This window comes from Otolemur garnettii, unplaced genomic scaffold (assembly GCF_000181295.1).
Source record: "Otolemur garnettii isolate 467f Iridium unplaced genomic scaffold, OtoGar3 scaffold00162, whole genome shotgun sequence".
Taxonomy (NCBI): domain Eukaryota; kingdom Metazoa; phylum Chordata; class Mammalia; order Primates; family Galagidae; genus Otolemur; species Otolemur garnettii.
Window position 1 is genome coordinate 3,952,459 of NW_003852557.1, and position 12,076 is coordinate 3,964,534.

Sequence of the window (12,076 nt, forward strand, 5' to 3'; positions counted from 1 at the left end):
CCTCTATCTCCTTATTTTTAAGGGCAGGAGACTAAGGCAGAGAGCAAGTGGCCTTAACAAAGTCACATAGCTGCTTAAAAGACCCCATCCTTTTATCCTTTCTGCCAAAACAAGCAAGAGACCAAACTAAATACATGGTTGGTTTTGACATGCATTTTGTATACAGACAGGTCCTCAAGACACATTTCCCTTATCAACTTCCAAAGAAGTACAGTATACTTAACTCTAAAACAAATGAATAAACATCATTTTTTAATAATTACTATTGTTACTGTTCCTGTGTGCCAGGCGCTGTTTGAAACACTTCCCTGTATTTACTCATTTAGTTTTCTTTTTGGAGACAGTCTCGCTGGGTAGAGTACCATGGCGTCATAGCTCACAGTAAAGTCAAACTCTTGGGTTTAAGAGAATCTCTTGCCTCAGCCTCCCATGTAGCTGGGACTACAGGTGCCCACCACAATGCCCAGCTATTTTTCATTGCAGTTGTCATTGTTGTTTAGCAGGCCCGGGCTGGGTTCAAACCTGCCAGCCTGGGTGTATGTGGCTGGTGCCTTAACCACTGTGCTACAGGCACCGAGCCTCATTTAGCTTTCACAACGAAAATAAGTTAGGTCCTATTATCCCCATTTTATAGATGAGAAAACTTTTTTAGTCCAGTCTGAAAATGCCTGCCTGCCATTACTCTTGGTTGCCTTTTTCCTCTTTTCCTGCCTTCTTTTATAACTGAGTAGCTCTGGTATTCCATGTTACCTTTTCTCTTGGCTACTTAGCAATCACCTTTACTCTGGGATTTTGTTTTTATTTTGTTGTTGTTGCAAGTGGTTACTCTACGGATTACAAAGGGCATCCTATCACAGGATATCTTTATTCTCTTATCTGTGTACACAGGGTTAAGACCCTCACATCAGGATACCTTCACTTCTCCACTCCCATCTTTCGTTACTATATACTTTATTTCCATGTGTTATAAACCCCTACACTAGCCTTTGAAGAAATTAAGACATGAAAGTCTGTTGTGTTCATTCACAAATTCATCATTTCCAGCACTCCATTTGTTTTTGACATTTGCGTTACTAGGCTGAGCTGGCCTCAGCTGGAAGTGGAGAGGTCTTGTCTTTACCTTTCATTGTGGTTAAAGATGCTCTTACACTGTGTTCCTGCTTCCACCTCTGACGAGGTGTCAGTGGTCATTCTTTCCCCTGTTTTTCTCTCTGGCTGATTTTAAGACTTCTTTTTTTTTTTAACCTTTGGTTTTCAGTTTTCTTTTTGTTTACCCTGTTCAGCCTTCATTTTGCTTTGTGGATCTGTGGGTTGATACTTTTGATCAAATTTAGAAACAATAACTATTCTTAAAAAAAAAAAAAACCTTGCCCTTGACATGACTCTAAACATTAAATAAAAGAAGGAAAAAAATACTGCACTAACCTCTCTCTCACTTTGTTCATATTTTAGTAACTCTTTTTTCCCCTTATGCTTCCATTTGTGTAGTTTCTACTGACCTGGCCTCAAGTTCACTGACCTTTTCATCTGCAGTATCCAATTTGTTATTAAATCCCTCCAACAAATTCTCTTCTCTAGACAGAGTTTTCACCATCCATACATCCAAAACAATCTACAAACTTAGTGCAACCTCCATCAAAATACCAAAGGTATTTCTTCACAGAAATAGAGAAAATAGTCCTAAGATTAGTATGGAACCAAAAAAGACCCAGAAAAGCTAAACTATCCTGAGCAAAAAGAATAAAACTGAAGGAATCTCGCTACCTGACTTCAAATCATACTACAGAGCTATGGCCAAAAATAGTATGGTAAAAAAAAAAAAGAAAAGAAAAAACAAAAATAGTATGGTACTGGCATTAAAACAGACACACAGACCAATGGAACAGAATACGGAACCCAGGAATAAATCCATAAATCTATTGTGACGTTATCTTCAGCAAAGGTGCCAAGAACATACAGTGGGGAAAAGACAGTCTCTTCAATGAGTGGCACCAGGGAAACTGGATACCCATATGCAGAAGAATGAAACCAGACCCTTATCTTTTGTCTTATAAAAATCAAATCAAAATGGATTAAAGACTTAAGTCTGAGACTTGAAACTGTGAAACTACTAAAAGAAAACACCAGGAAAATGCTTCAGGACACTGGTCTGGGTAAGGACTTCTTGAGTAATATCCCCACAGCACAAGCAACCAAAGCAAAATTGGATACGTGGGATCACATGAAGCTAAAAAGCTTCTGAACAGCGAGGGAAACCGTCAACAAAGTAAAGAGACTACCCACAGAATGAGAGAAAATATTTGCAAACTACTCATCTGACAAGGGATTAGTAACCGGATACATAAGTAGCTCCAAAAACTCAATGGGAGAAATAAAATTATCCATTTAAGGGCGGCACCTGTGGCTCAAAGGAGTAGGGCACTGGCCCCATATGCCAGAGGTGGCGGGTTCAAACCCAGCCCCAGCAAAAAAAGAAAAAATTTATCCATTTAAAAATCGGGTGAAGGCTCTTCTGAATAGACATTTCTCAAAAGACATATAAATCACCAACAAACATACTAAAAAAAAATGCTCAATATCATTAGGCATCAGAAAATGCAAATCAAAACTACAGTGAGCTATCACCTCATGCCTCACCTTAGTTAAAATGGATTGTCAAAAAGGCAGTCATGAAGGCTGGCAGGAGGGTGCTGAGAAAGCGGAACCCTTGTCCATTGTTGGCGGAGATGTAAATTAGCGTGACCGCCATGGAGAACGGTATGGAAGTTCCTCAAAAATCTAAAAATAGAACCACCATAAGACCCAGCAATCCCACTGCTGGGTAAATATCCAAAGGATGGAAATCCAGTTGGTGGGAAAGCTCTCTGCACGCCCACGTTTACTGCAGCGCTATTCACCACAGCCAGGACTTGGAACCCACCTAAGTGTCTAGGACGAATGAACAAAGAAACTGTGGTGCATGAACACAGTAGGGTATTATTCAGCCACAAAAGAGAATGAAATCCTGCCACTTGCAACAACACGGATAGAACTGAAGAACATTACATGAAATAAGCCACAAGCAGAAAGACAAACTTTGCGTGTCTTCACTCACATGTGGGAGCTAAATATTAAAACCACTGATCTCACGGAGATGGAGAGTAGAATGATAGTTATCAGAGGCTGAGATGGGTAGCAGGGAGAGGCAGGACAAAGTGGGGGTGGTTAATGGGTGCAAAAATGGAGTCAGCTACAATGAACAACATTTGATAGTAAGATGAAGTGACTATAATCAACAACAAGTTAGGGTATCCTTTAAAATAACTAAAAGAGTGAAACTAGAATGTTCCCGACACAAAAAAAGACCCACGCCTGAGGTTGACACATATCCCAATCACCTGGTTTGATTAAGTCACACCGTACGCCTGTTTCAAAACAGCACACGTAACCTACACGTGTACCCATCATAACTGGAAAAAAAAGACATCAGTTTTCATGTAGAATTGCCAGAAAAAGACATCACAGTTTTCATCTAGAATTTCCATTTGGATTTTTTTATATAGACTTCATTTACAGGGACTACAAAGATGACATTTCTTATCTGTTTATTATTATATTTTTATGCAAATTTCAAAACCTCTCTCATCTTTGACCTGCTTCCATGGCCTGTTTTTCTTTAGTGTGTGCCATTCTCTTGCTTCTTGCCTATTTGGTAATATCTACCTAGATGGTGGATGGCAAGTTGTTAGAGCACAGGGTTTTGCTGTCTTTCTTTAAAGACTCCCGAGTTTTGTTCTGGTGGCCAGTTTATCTACTGGAGGGTCAATCTTGCCTACCCAGGTTTGTTTTTGGATTTGTTACAGCAGTTCTAGCACAGCCCTCACTCTCCTGCTAAGAGTATCTCTACTCCTAAGGTGTGGCCTGGGCAGGGTCAACCGAATGCCTGGGATGTCCAGCCCTGTCCCTCCACTCTGGCTGGTTGGAACTCCGTTTCCCAACCTTGGCACTGTCTGGAATCTCCACTGATCTCCCAACCTTTGAATAGTTACACTTGGCCAGGGCTTGCACAGTTCTGCCCTGTACCAATTCAGCTTCATATTTGGGCAATCGCTAAAGGAAAGGCCTTTGTAGACTTCTGAAGCCTCTTCTCTGAGCAGCTCTTCTCTCCAGCGACCTGCCCCGCAAACTGCAGCTGTCTGAGTGGCCTGAGATGCCAGTTCTGTTTCCTCCATCTAGACTGCTGCCCTCTGGGCTCCACTTCCTTCTGCTGCTGTTTGGAAAGTGTCTCCAGGGAAACAACTGGGATGAAGTCAAAGCTTGTTTTTTGGTTTCTCCTCCCTCAAGGATCACTTCTCTGCTGTCTGGGTTCTGTGCCCAAATCAGTTGCTTTTATTTTGTTTCCAGTTTTCCAGTTCTTTGTGGCAGAAAAGTAAGTCTGATGCCCTGATTCTGGCCAGGAGCAAAGCTTTGTGTCTGCATTCGCATCATCGCTTGTTTGTTCAGGTGGCTTGTGAGGTCCTTTCTGACCTCGGCTCTGTCTAGCTGTCCAGCTTTATCTCGCCCCCATCACGCATACGCGCCTTCTAAGCAGGTGCACGCACTCCATGTTCCAAACCGTGGACTCTTCAATGCTCCGAAGAAGCTCGTGCTTCCCCACTCTCTGGCTTCCTTCACGCTGTGTTCTCTACGTGCAACACGTGCCTCAGCCCTACTGGCTCCCGGCTCCTCCCTGTCTTTCTGAATCACTTAAACATCACTTCCTCTGGCACTCGGTCACGGCCCCATGGCAGCCGGAACGTCCCCACTCCAAGGCATTATAACGTTTCATTCTGCCTCTTGTTTAATGTGAGTTGTACTGGCCTGCTCGATGCTGAGTTCCGTGAGGGCAGTGTAGGGACTGCCCTGCTTTGTTGTCATAAACATTAGGCTCCTGCTATTATACCACTTATGGAAAAGCCAATTAAAGATTTAGGCTAGTAAAATACTGGATAAACCTGCTCTTAGGATACCCAGAGGAAATTGACTTGAAATGCTGCTCTAATAATTAGTAACCTATCTATAGAGACCCTGCTTATCTGGCTTTGGATGTCCTGAAATGCCCTCAACCACATGACCTTCAAAGCTGGTTTTCCCACTTCGGTCATTTGCCACCTTCTTCTCACCATTCCCTGTTGCCTTTACCAAGTAGACTTTATGTATTTTTGATGCTAGATTATTATTAAAGACATCATGAACCCCACATTCTCATAAGGCATAGTCCATGAAAAACAGAACCAGCTTTGTAACTCCTATACCTTTTATAGGTGTTCTTATGACCAGGGAAAAAGCTACGTTATCATAGAATTATGTTTTTATAACGTACCTATCAGCTAAGGAAGAAAATCATAGATACATTTCTTCTGATCACTGCAGGCTAAGAATTCAAACTAAACACACTGAGGCCTCTTTAATGAATACAGCGGCTAGGTTCAAAATATGTGGAGCAGGAGACACTTGACTATATAAACTAAAGGCAGTTCACCAAGGAGATGGGACTAGGAGGTTGTAACATGTTTTTGTTTCAAAGTGACTGATACTCATGGATCTCTCAACAGTAATTAAATTTGAAAAGGAATTCAAAATATATACATGCCGTTGCTTACCATAAATGCTACACCTTTAACCTCAATTGATATTTTCAAGCAAAGTTAAAAAAAAGTACTTTCCCTAGAAAGAGAAATAATATGACTTAAAAGCAAGTGAAAGGAAAAGGGAGAAGGGGTGTGAAAAATATCCAACAGAATGAAGCAAATCACCTTTTAAGGTCTTTCTAATTGTTGAGTTTAAGAAGGTGGCAATTTATATTTTCTTCATTATAAGAAACCTCAAAATGTACCCTCCTCCATGGATTCAGGGTTAAAAAACTAGGTAATTCAATCATAAATTCCTATTGTCGTAAAATCACATACCTACCTGGGAGAAAGGGTAGGTATGAAAAGCAGAAAAGTCATCTAAGAGGGCAGTGCCTGTGGCTCAGTGAGTAGGGCACCAGCCCCGTATACCGAGGGTGGTGGGTTCAAACCCAGCCCTGGCCAAACTACAACAAAAAAATAGCCGGGCACTGCAGCGGGCGCCTATAGTCCCAGCTACTTGGAGGCTGAGGCAAGAGAATCACCTAAGCCTAGGAGTTGGAGGTTGCTGTGAGCTGTGATGCCACTGTACTCTACCAAGGGCAATCAAGTGAGACTCTATCTCTAAAAAAAAAATAAATAAAATAAAAATAAAAATAATTTAAAAAAGTCATCCAAGAGACACGAACGAATACAAGAGCTTTGTAAAGAGAGAAACACATATGGCTTTCCAGACTCTACCAAGCACCTCGAACGAGATGCCTGCACACTTCATTATTTACATGTTTTATTTTTCTTTTAAGTCTCTAGTTAATGTACGTGCCATAACTTTAGAAAGAAGAGCCACATACCACGGCTCACAGTCCCAATCATTTAAAAGAAAACAGCTCAAATTATGAAGCTACATCTTACCATCGATGTTACCACCAAGGCTGGAGAAAATCCCATTGTGAGATAGAAAAAGAGTTCAACCACTTTATACCTACAGGAACGGAAATGAAGTTAAGTTAAACAGCTCCACAACACTGAACACCATTTACATACCAGCTTTTCTTTTGCTTTTGAAAAAGAAATATAAACTCCTAACTATTCAAATAAAATGCATTTCCCAGTAGGAGACCACTAGGCCTTTAACTAAAACACAATAGCTGAGTAACAATGACCTAGCATTTATTTCAGAGTTGAAAAGGTATCAGATCCCATATGCGATCTAGAAAATGTTTCCTGCCAAAGGTATTCATGGTTATTATCAAATCCAATTCACCTGGCATTTTCCCCTTCCAATCCTTATTACCATTCCAATCCAGAGCTATAAATAAAATTCTGAAGATGCACTGGGGATACAGCTTGGGGCCTAGTTCATCAGTGACAGAGAAGGGGCAGCCCAAAGGAAAGGGCATGCCTTTGTTTCTTTATTTTGCATCTGCATAAACTGTAATTTCTAAGGCTCATCACATCAAGCTACAGAACATCTAAGCCCCTAAGCAACACACGGTATTGAAATTCAACTTTATTTTTATTTCTGCCCACTCAGATTATAAGCTTCTCAAAGGCAGGGACCAAGTTTTATGTACGTTTGGAACTGCAGGGCCTAGAACAGTACCTGACATGACTGGGGGGGACTCTCTAATGTCTGCCAAACTTAATGGCCAAGAGGGCCTCACACTTCATTCTTCGTGTTTTATATTCAAAGCCTCCTGCAAAATGATCACAGGGGGAAGAATGGGTTTATGGGTTTGGTGTACACCAGAAGGCCTACTATAGGAGAAAAGATACCTGCCTTACTTTACTTCCTATTTTATCCAATGATATAAATTAGGGGATGAGCCCAAGAAGCAAACTGTTCCCTTGGATTTATGTATACCACATAACACCACTCAGCATCACGAATTACGGTCACAAAGGTGAATGTCAAAGTGGAATTCAAAGTCAGAGAGGAGTTAGTAAAAACTACCATTTTCTTCTGAAAGGGGAAAACAACTTAATACTTTCTGATAAACAAATTGTGTTCCGTTCTGAGAGCCATTCTGCTAACCACAATAGATGATGAAGCTAATGAATTGTAAATTAATAAATCTAATGACAGTGATTTCATGGTGTGATTCTCAAAGGGGGCATGTGGGGTAATGAAAAGAGCAATGGGGTAGGAACTGGGACACTTGGTCCCAGCCCCTAGATGAGTCACTAATTGGGTGCCCGTCCTACGTGTTCCCACATGTTAATCATGAAGCCAGAATAGATGACATTAAAGATCTCCTCTCAAACAAAGGTACCAAATTATAAAAGACTTCTCCCCAAGACTATGAACTATGAATAATGGGCTAAAAAAACTGCCTCAGGGCTAGAATATTAAGAGTTTAGATATCCTTCCCAATATCCCTTTTCTTAAGGAATCCAATTTGCAATCTCCACTAGGTTCCTGTTTAGGTTAAGTAATGTGTTGGGCACTTAGTACCCATTATTTTCGATCTGTATTTCATAGGAACTTTGAAAAGTGGCCATTTTTCTCATGTGACAACTGTGAATCTCAGAGGATAATGCCAGTGTGCCTCAGAATAAGGTCCGCGAAATGACTGGCCACACGGTCCCTCAACTACATCATAACACAGATGGGCCATTCCTGTCTTTCTACAGCAATCTGTCCACCAACAAGAATACCAAATGGTTTTGAAGATTTCTTAACAAATAATACCTACTCTACTTATGTATTTCTACTATTTTGATGGACTGATTTTTTTTTTTTGGAGACAGAGCCTCAAGCTGTCGCCCTGGATGGAGTGCCATGGCATCACAGCTCACAGCAACCTACAACTCCTGGGCTCAAGTGAGTCTCCTGCCTCTGCCTTCCAAGTAGCTAGGACTATAGGTGCCCGCCACAAGGCCTGGCTATTTTTTTTTTTTGGTTGCAGCCATCATTGTTGTTTGGCAGGCCCAGGCTGGATTCGAACCCACCAGCTCAGGTGTATGTGGCCGGCGCCTTAGTCGCTTGAGCCACAGGTGCCGAGCCATTAACAGACTGATATAAATTGTATTACAATGTAGGTAAAATTTCAGCAGTTAAATTTAAAACTATCAAACATAAATTTTTTTTTTCTTACTTTTCATGGTAGAGAAATACATAAATGGTTCCTCCAGCTGCCATGAGCCAGATAAACCAACGCATATGAGATGCCAGGGGTCCAAGTTCACGGAGATTTAACCTAAAAGTGTAAAGAGGAGAAGCACAGAAGTGAAAAATGAAGGGTCATCATAAACCTGTGCCAGGGGTGTCCAACCTGTTGCCCACGGGCCACATGCAGATTATTTGAGGGCTGTTTTGCTTACCTGTGGTGTCAGATTATCACGAAAATTAAGCACACAACTTTACTTTTGCTCATCAGCTTTTGTTAGTGTTTGTGTATTTACCGTGTGGCCCAAGACAATTCTTCTTCTAATGTGGCCCAGAGAAGCCAAAAGGTTAGACACCCCTGCTAGTCACGAAAAACTCAGAGAAAGTACAAAAGTAAAAGCAGGAAGAAGAGGCACTCAATACACCAAGGAAACATTTGGGCAATTAAGGTAAAATTAAATGACTGGAGGATAAAGCTGTCAGCTGACCTTTAAGACTTAAAATTAGTTTCAACATGATTTAAAAATAGATTCGGCTACACACAGAAAGAAGTGAGTCCCAGGACACCTGTGAGGCCTGACTTTCCCTGTTAGGTGCACTGAGGTGAAGGCTGCTTGCCCTTTCATTTCTGACCACGTACTCGGGAGCAGATTGCTTACAAAGCCTAATGAGATACGGAAACAGAATCCTGAACTGGGATCACATCCCCATAGCAGATACCTAATCCACAAACCAAGTGTCTCCAGGATCAATCTCTCCGCCAAGAGAGAACACGAGAACTATTCCCCCCATATGTTACAGAAGATATTCTGTCCGAATTTAACTGTGAACTGTTGTGAGGTCTGAATTTCAAAATACTACAGATTCATTTGTACTAACATCCTGTTAAGAGTAAATATGGGGAAAAATGTTTTTGCCCGTCACTACAAAAACCTATTTCTAAATGAAAAAAGTACCATCTATGTATCTAAAACTACATGTGAACAAATTGCCTACGTTGATATCCGATTCCTCAGGTCACATTTAATGTTTTTTTTAAATTGATTTACCTATCTCAAAGTAAGGAATTTCATTTAATTGTAAATTCTTTAATTAGAATAAGTAGAGTAAGGAATCCTATTTGGAACACCCTTCAGGTTCCTACTTTGGAAAGTGTTGTCTGGGTGCTTAATATTTATTCAAAAGACCATTTCACTGTTTTTGCTACAAGAACTATAATTTAGCAAGAAGTGTTGGGGAGAGACAGCACTTACTTCTCACTCCATCCAGTAATAGGTTTATTTTGAATGACTGATGCTGCATTAGCCTGGATCTACAGGCATACGGTTTCTACTGACTATAGCAGTTGACGGCATAATGTGAACTTCTGAGTGTTTAAAACTGGACCTTGCCTTCCGTCCTTTGACAGAGGAAAGCTGAGGTCTCTTCAATGAAGAATTTCAGAGGAACAAAAGATTCTATTTGGTCTGTAGTAAAAAGGCAGTAAGATCACGAAAACAACAGAAGACTAGGTATCTTAAACAGTTAACTAATGGGGCTAGTTCTCCGACTCGGATGGCAAAAGAAATGAGAAATACACCCAGCATAGAGGAGCTACTGTGATGTGAACTGAAGACGCATGGCATAAATTTCAAAAGTAAGACTGCTTTCCTCATCTGTATTTACAGCATTTCCACTTAGAACAATTCAATTTCCAAGTAGTCTGAACAGCTGTAGAAGTACATGGAAAGAATACAGAGGGTAAAGGTTACTGATTTCAAAAGTGAGCCGGCTACCTACAGCCAAGTCCATAGCACTTCCTCTTTTTTTTTTTTTTTTTTTTTTTGAGACAAAGTCTCACTATGTCCCCTCGGTAGAGTGTGCTGGCATCACAGCTCACAGCAACCTCCAATTCCTGGGCTCAAGTGATTCTCTTGCCTCAGGCTCCCAAGTAGCTGGGACTACCGTTGCCCACCACACCGCCTGGCTATTTTTTGGTTGTAGTTGTCATTGTTGTTTGGCAGGCCCAGGCTGGGTTTGAGCCCACCAGCCCCGGCGTATGTGGCCGGCACCCTCACCACTGAGCTACGGGCATGGAGCCATAGCAGCAGTTCCTCCTGAACAGTCTAACAATGCCTAGATACTCTAAACCAGTGGTTCTCCACCTTCCTAATGCCACAGCCCTTTAATACAGTTCCTGTGGGTCTCAACCCACTGGCTGAGAACCACTGCTCTAAACAGCAGTCTAAATAGCAGCAATCTGACTCAAATAAACCAAGTTGGAAACAAATGCATGCATGTACGGTGTTGGCGGGGGGCAGGATAGGATATATGCCTGAGGGCTGAGGGTGGGAACAAGAGGAAGAGAGGAAGGGGGAGGGGGTGTGAGGAACTGTCATCATAAAAACACCACTTTCAGAGATAGAAATCTTACCATGGAGCGTAAGAAGCAGCAATGAAGAAATAGATAACCATTCTATCACACATGTGAAAACAGTGCTCCACTGTCCTAGTGGGGGGAAAAAACAGGTTAGACAAAGTTTTCAGAAAACCTTCAGAATGACACTATGGGTTATCATTCTGTTACGTTGTAATTTGTGTTCTAGTTTGGTTTCTCATGATGCCTTAGCCTTCAAAGTCACACAGCTTTTTGTTGTTGTTCTTAATAGGAAGCCCAAGTAAAAGCTTTACCTCCTTCTTTAGGTTGTAAAAACAACAGATACCGCCGCCACGCGTGAGACACAGGGACAGAGCCCCAGTGACAGTTAGGAAGTCTCCAGTGGTTAAAACAAATGAAATCTCTCCTTTATGATTTCTTTTAGATCCTGGTGAGCAGAAAACATTTCTGGAGGGCTAATGACTACAGCAATTGATGGCATACTATGAACTTAGCCACCCCTGGCTCCTATCGTAATGTAAGACATGAAGTCTCACTGCTCAGTGACCAATGTCTGAGCTGAAATTGCACTATGTCTTTTTAGAATGTTTTTAAAGAAGTTTTTATATCAAATATCCTAGGGCAGACAAAACATTGTAATAAAGGAAATCCAGAAACCAATATAGGAACAGCTATAACAAAAACAAAGTAAAGGCATATTTGCTGTAAGAGATCTGGATTTCTAAGTTCCTTCTTCTAAAACTAAGAAGTTCAGGCAGGGGGTGGTGGCTCACGTCTGTAATCCCAGCACTCTGGAAGGTGGGTGGATTACTTGAGCTCAGGAGTTCAAGACCAGCCTGAGCTAGACTGAGACCCCATCTCTACTAAAAATAGAAAAACTAGCTGGATGTCATGCTGGGGGCCTGTAATCCCAGCTCCTCAGGTGGCTGAGGCAAAAGAACCACTTGAGCCCAGGAGCCTGAGGCTACTGTGAGCTGTGATGCCATGGCACTCTACCCAGGG

The 12,076-nt window shown here is 41.5% G+C and overlaps 1 protein-coding gene across 3 annotated transcripts in view; it reads right to left on the reverse strand.

Moving 5' to 3' along the window:
* MMD (monocyte to macrophage differentiation associated) overlaps window positions 1–12,076 on the reverse strand; it is a 29,148-nt gene that overhangs the window by 3,475 nt on the left and 13,597 nt on the right. The window contains exons 4-7 of one of the 3 annotated variants that reach the window (XR_002775766.1): window positions 11,111–11,185; window positions 8,687–8,788; window positions 6,501–6,570; window positions 1,121–1,304 (exon numbers count right to left, since the gene is read on the reverse strand). Coding sequence is in view for 2 of the 3 variants with exons in the window: in XM_012811542.2 (XP_012666996.1) it covers window positions 1,287–1,304; window positions 6,501–6,570; window positions 8,687–8,788; window positions 11,111–11,185 (265 nt within the window). In the remaining variant the exon portion in view is untranslated. Of the gene's footprint in view, window positions 1–615; window positions 1,305–6,500; window positions 6,571–8,686; window positions 8,789–11,110; window positions 11,186–12,076 lie in introns of those variants that run through there. The other 2 variants (XM_012811542.2, XM_003800027.1) reach the window with 2 other exon arrangements.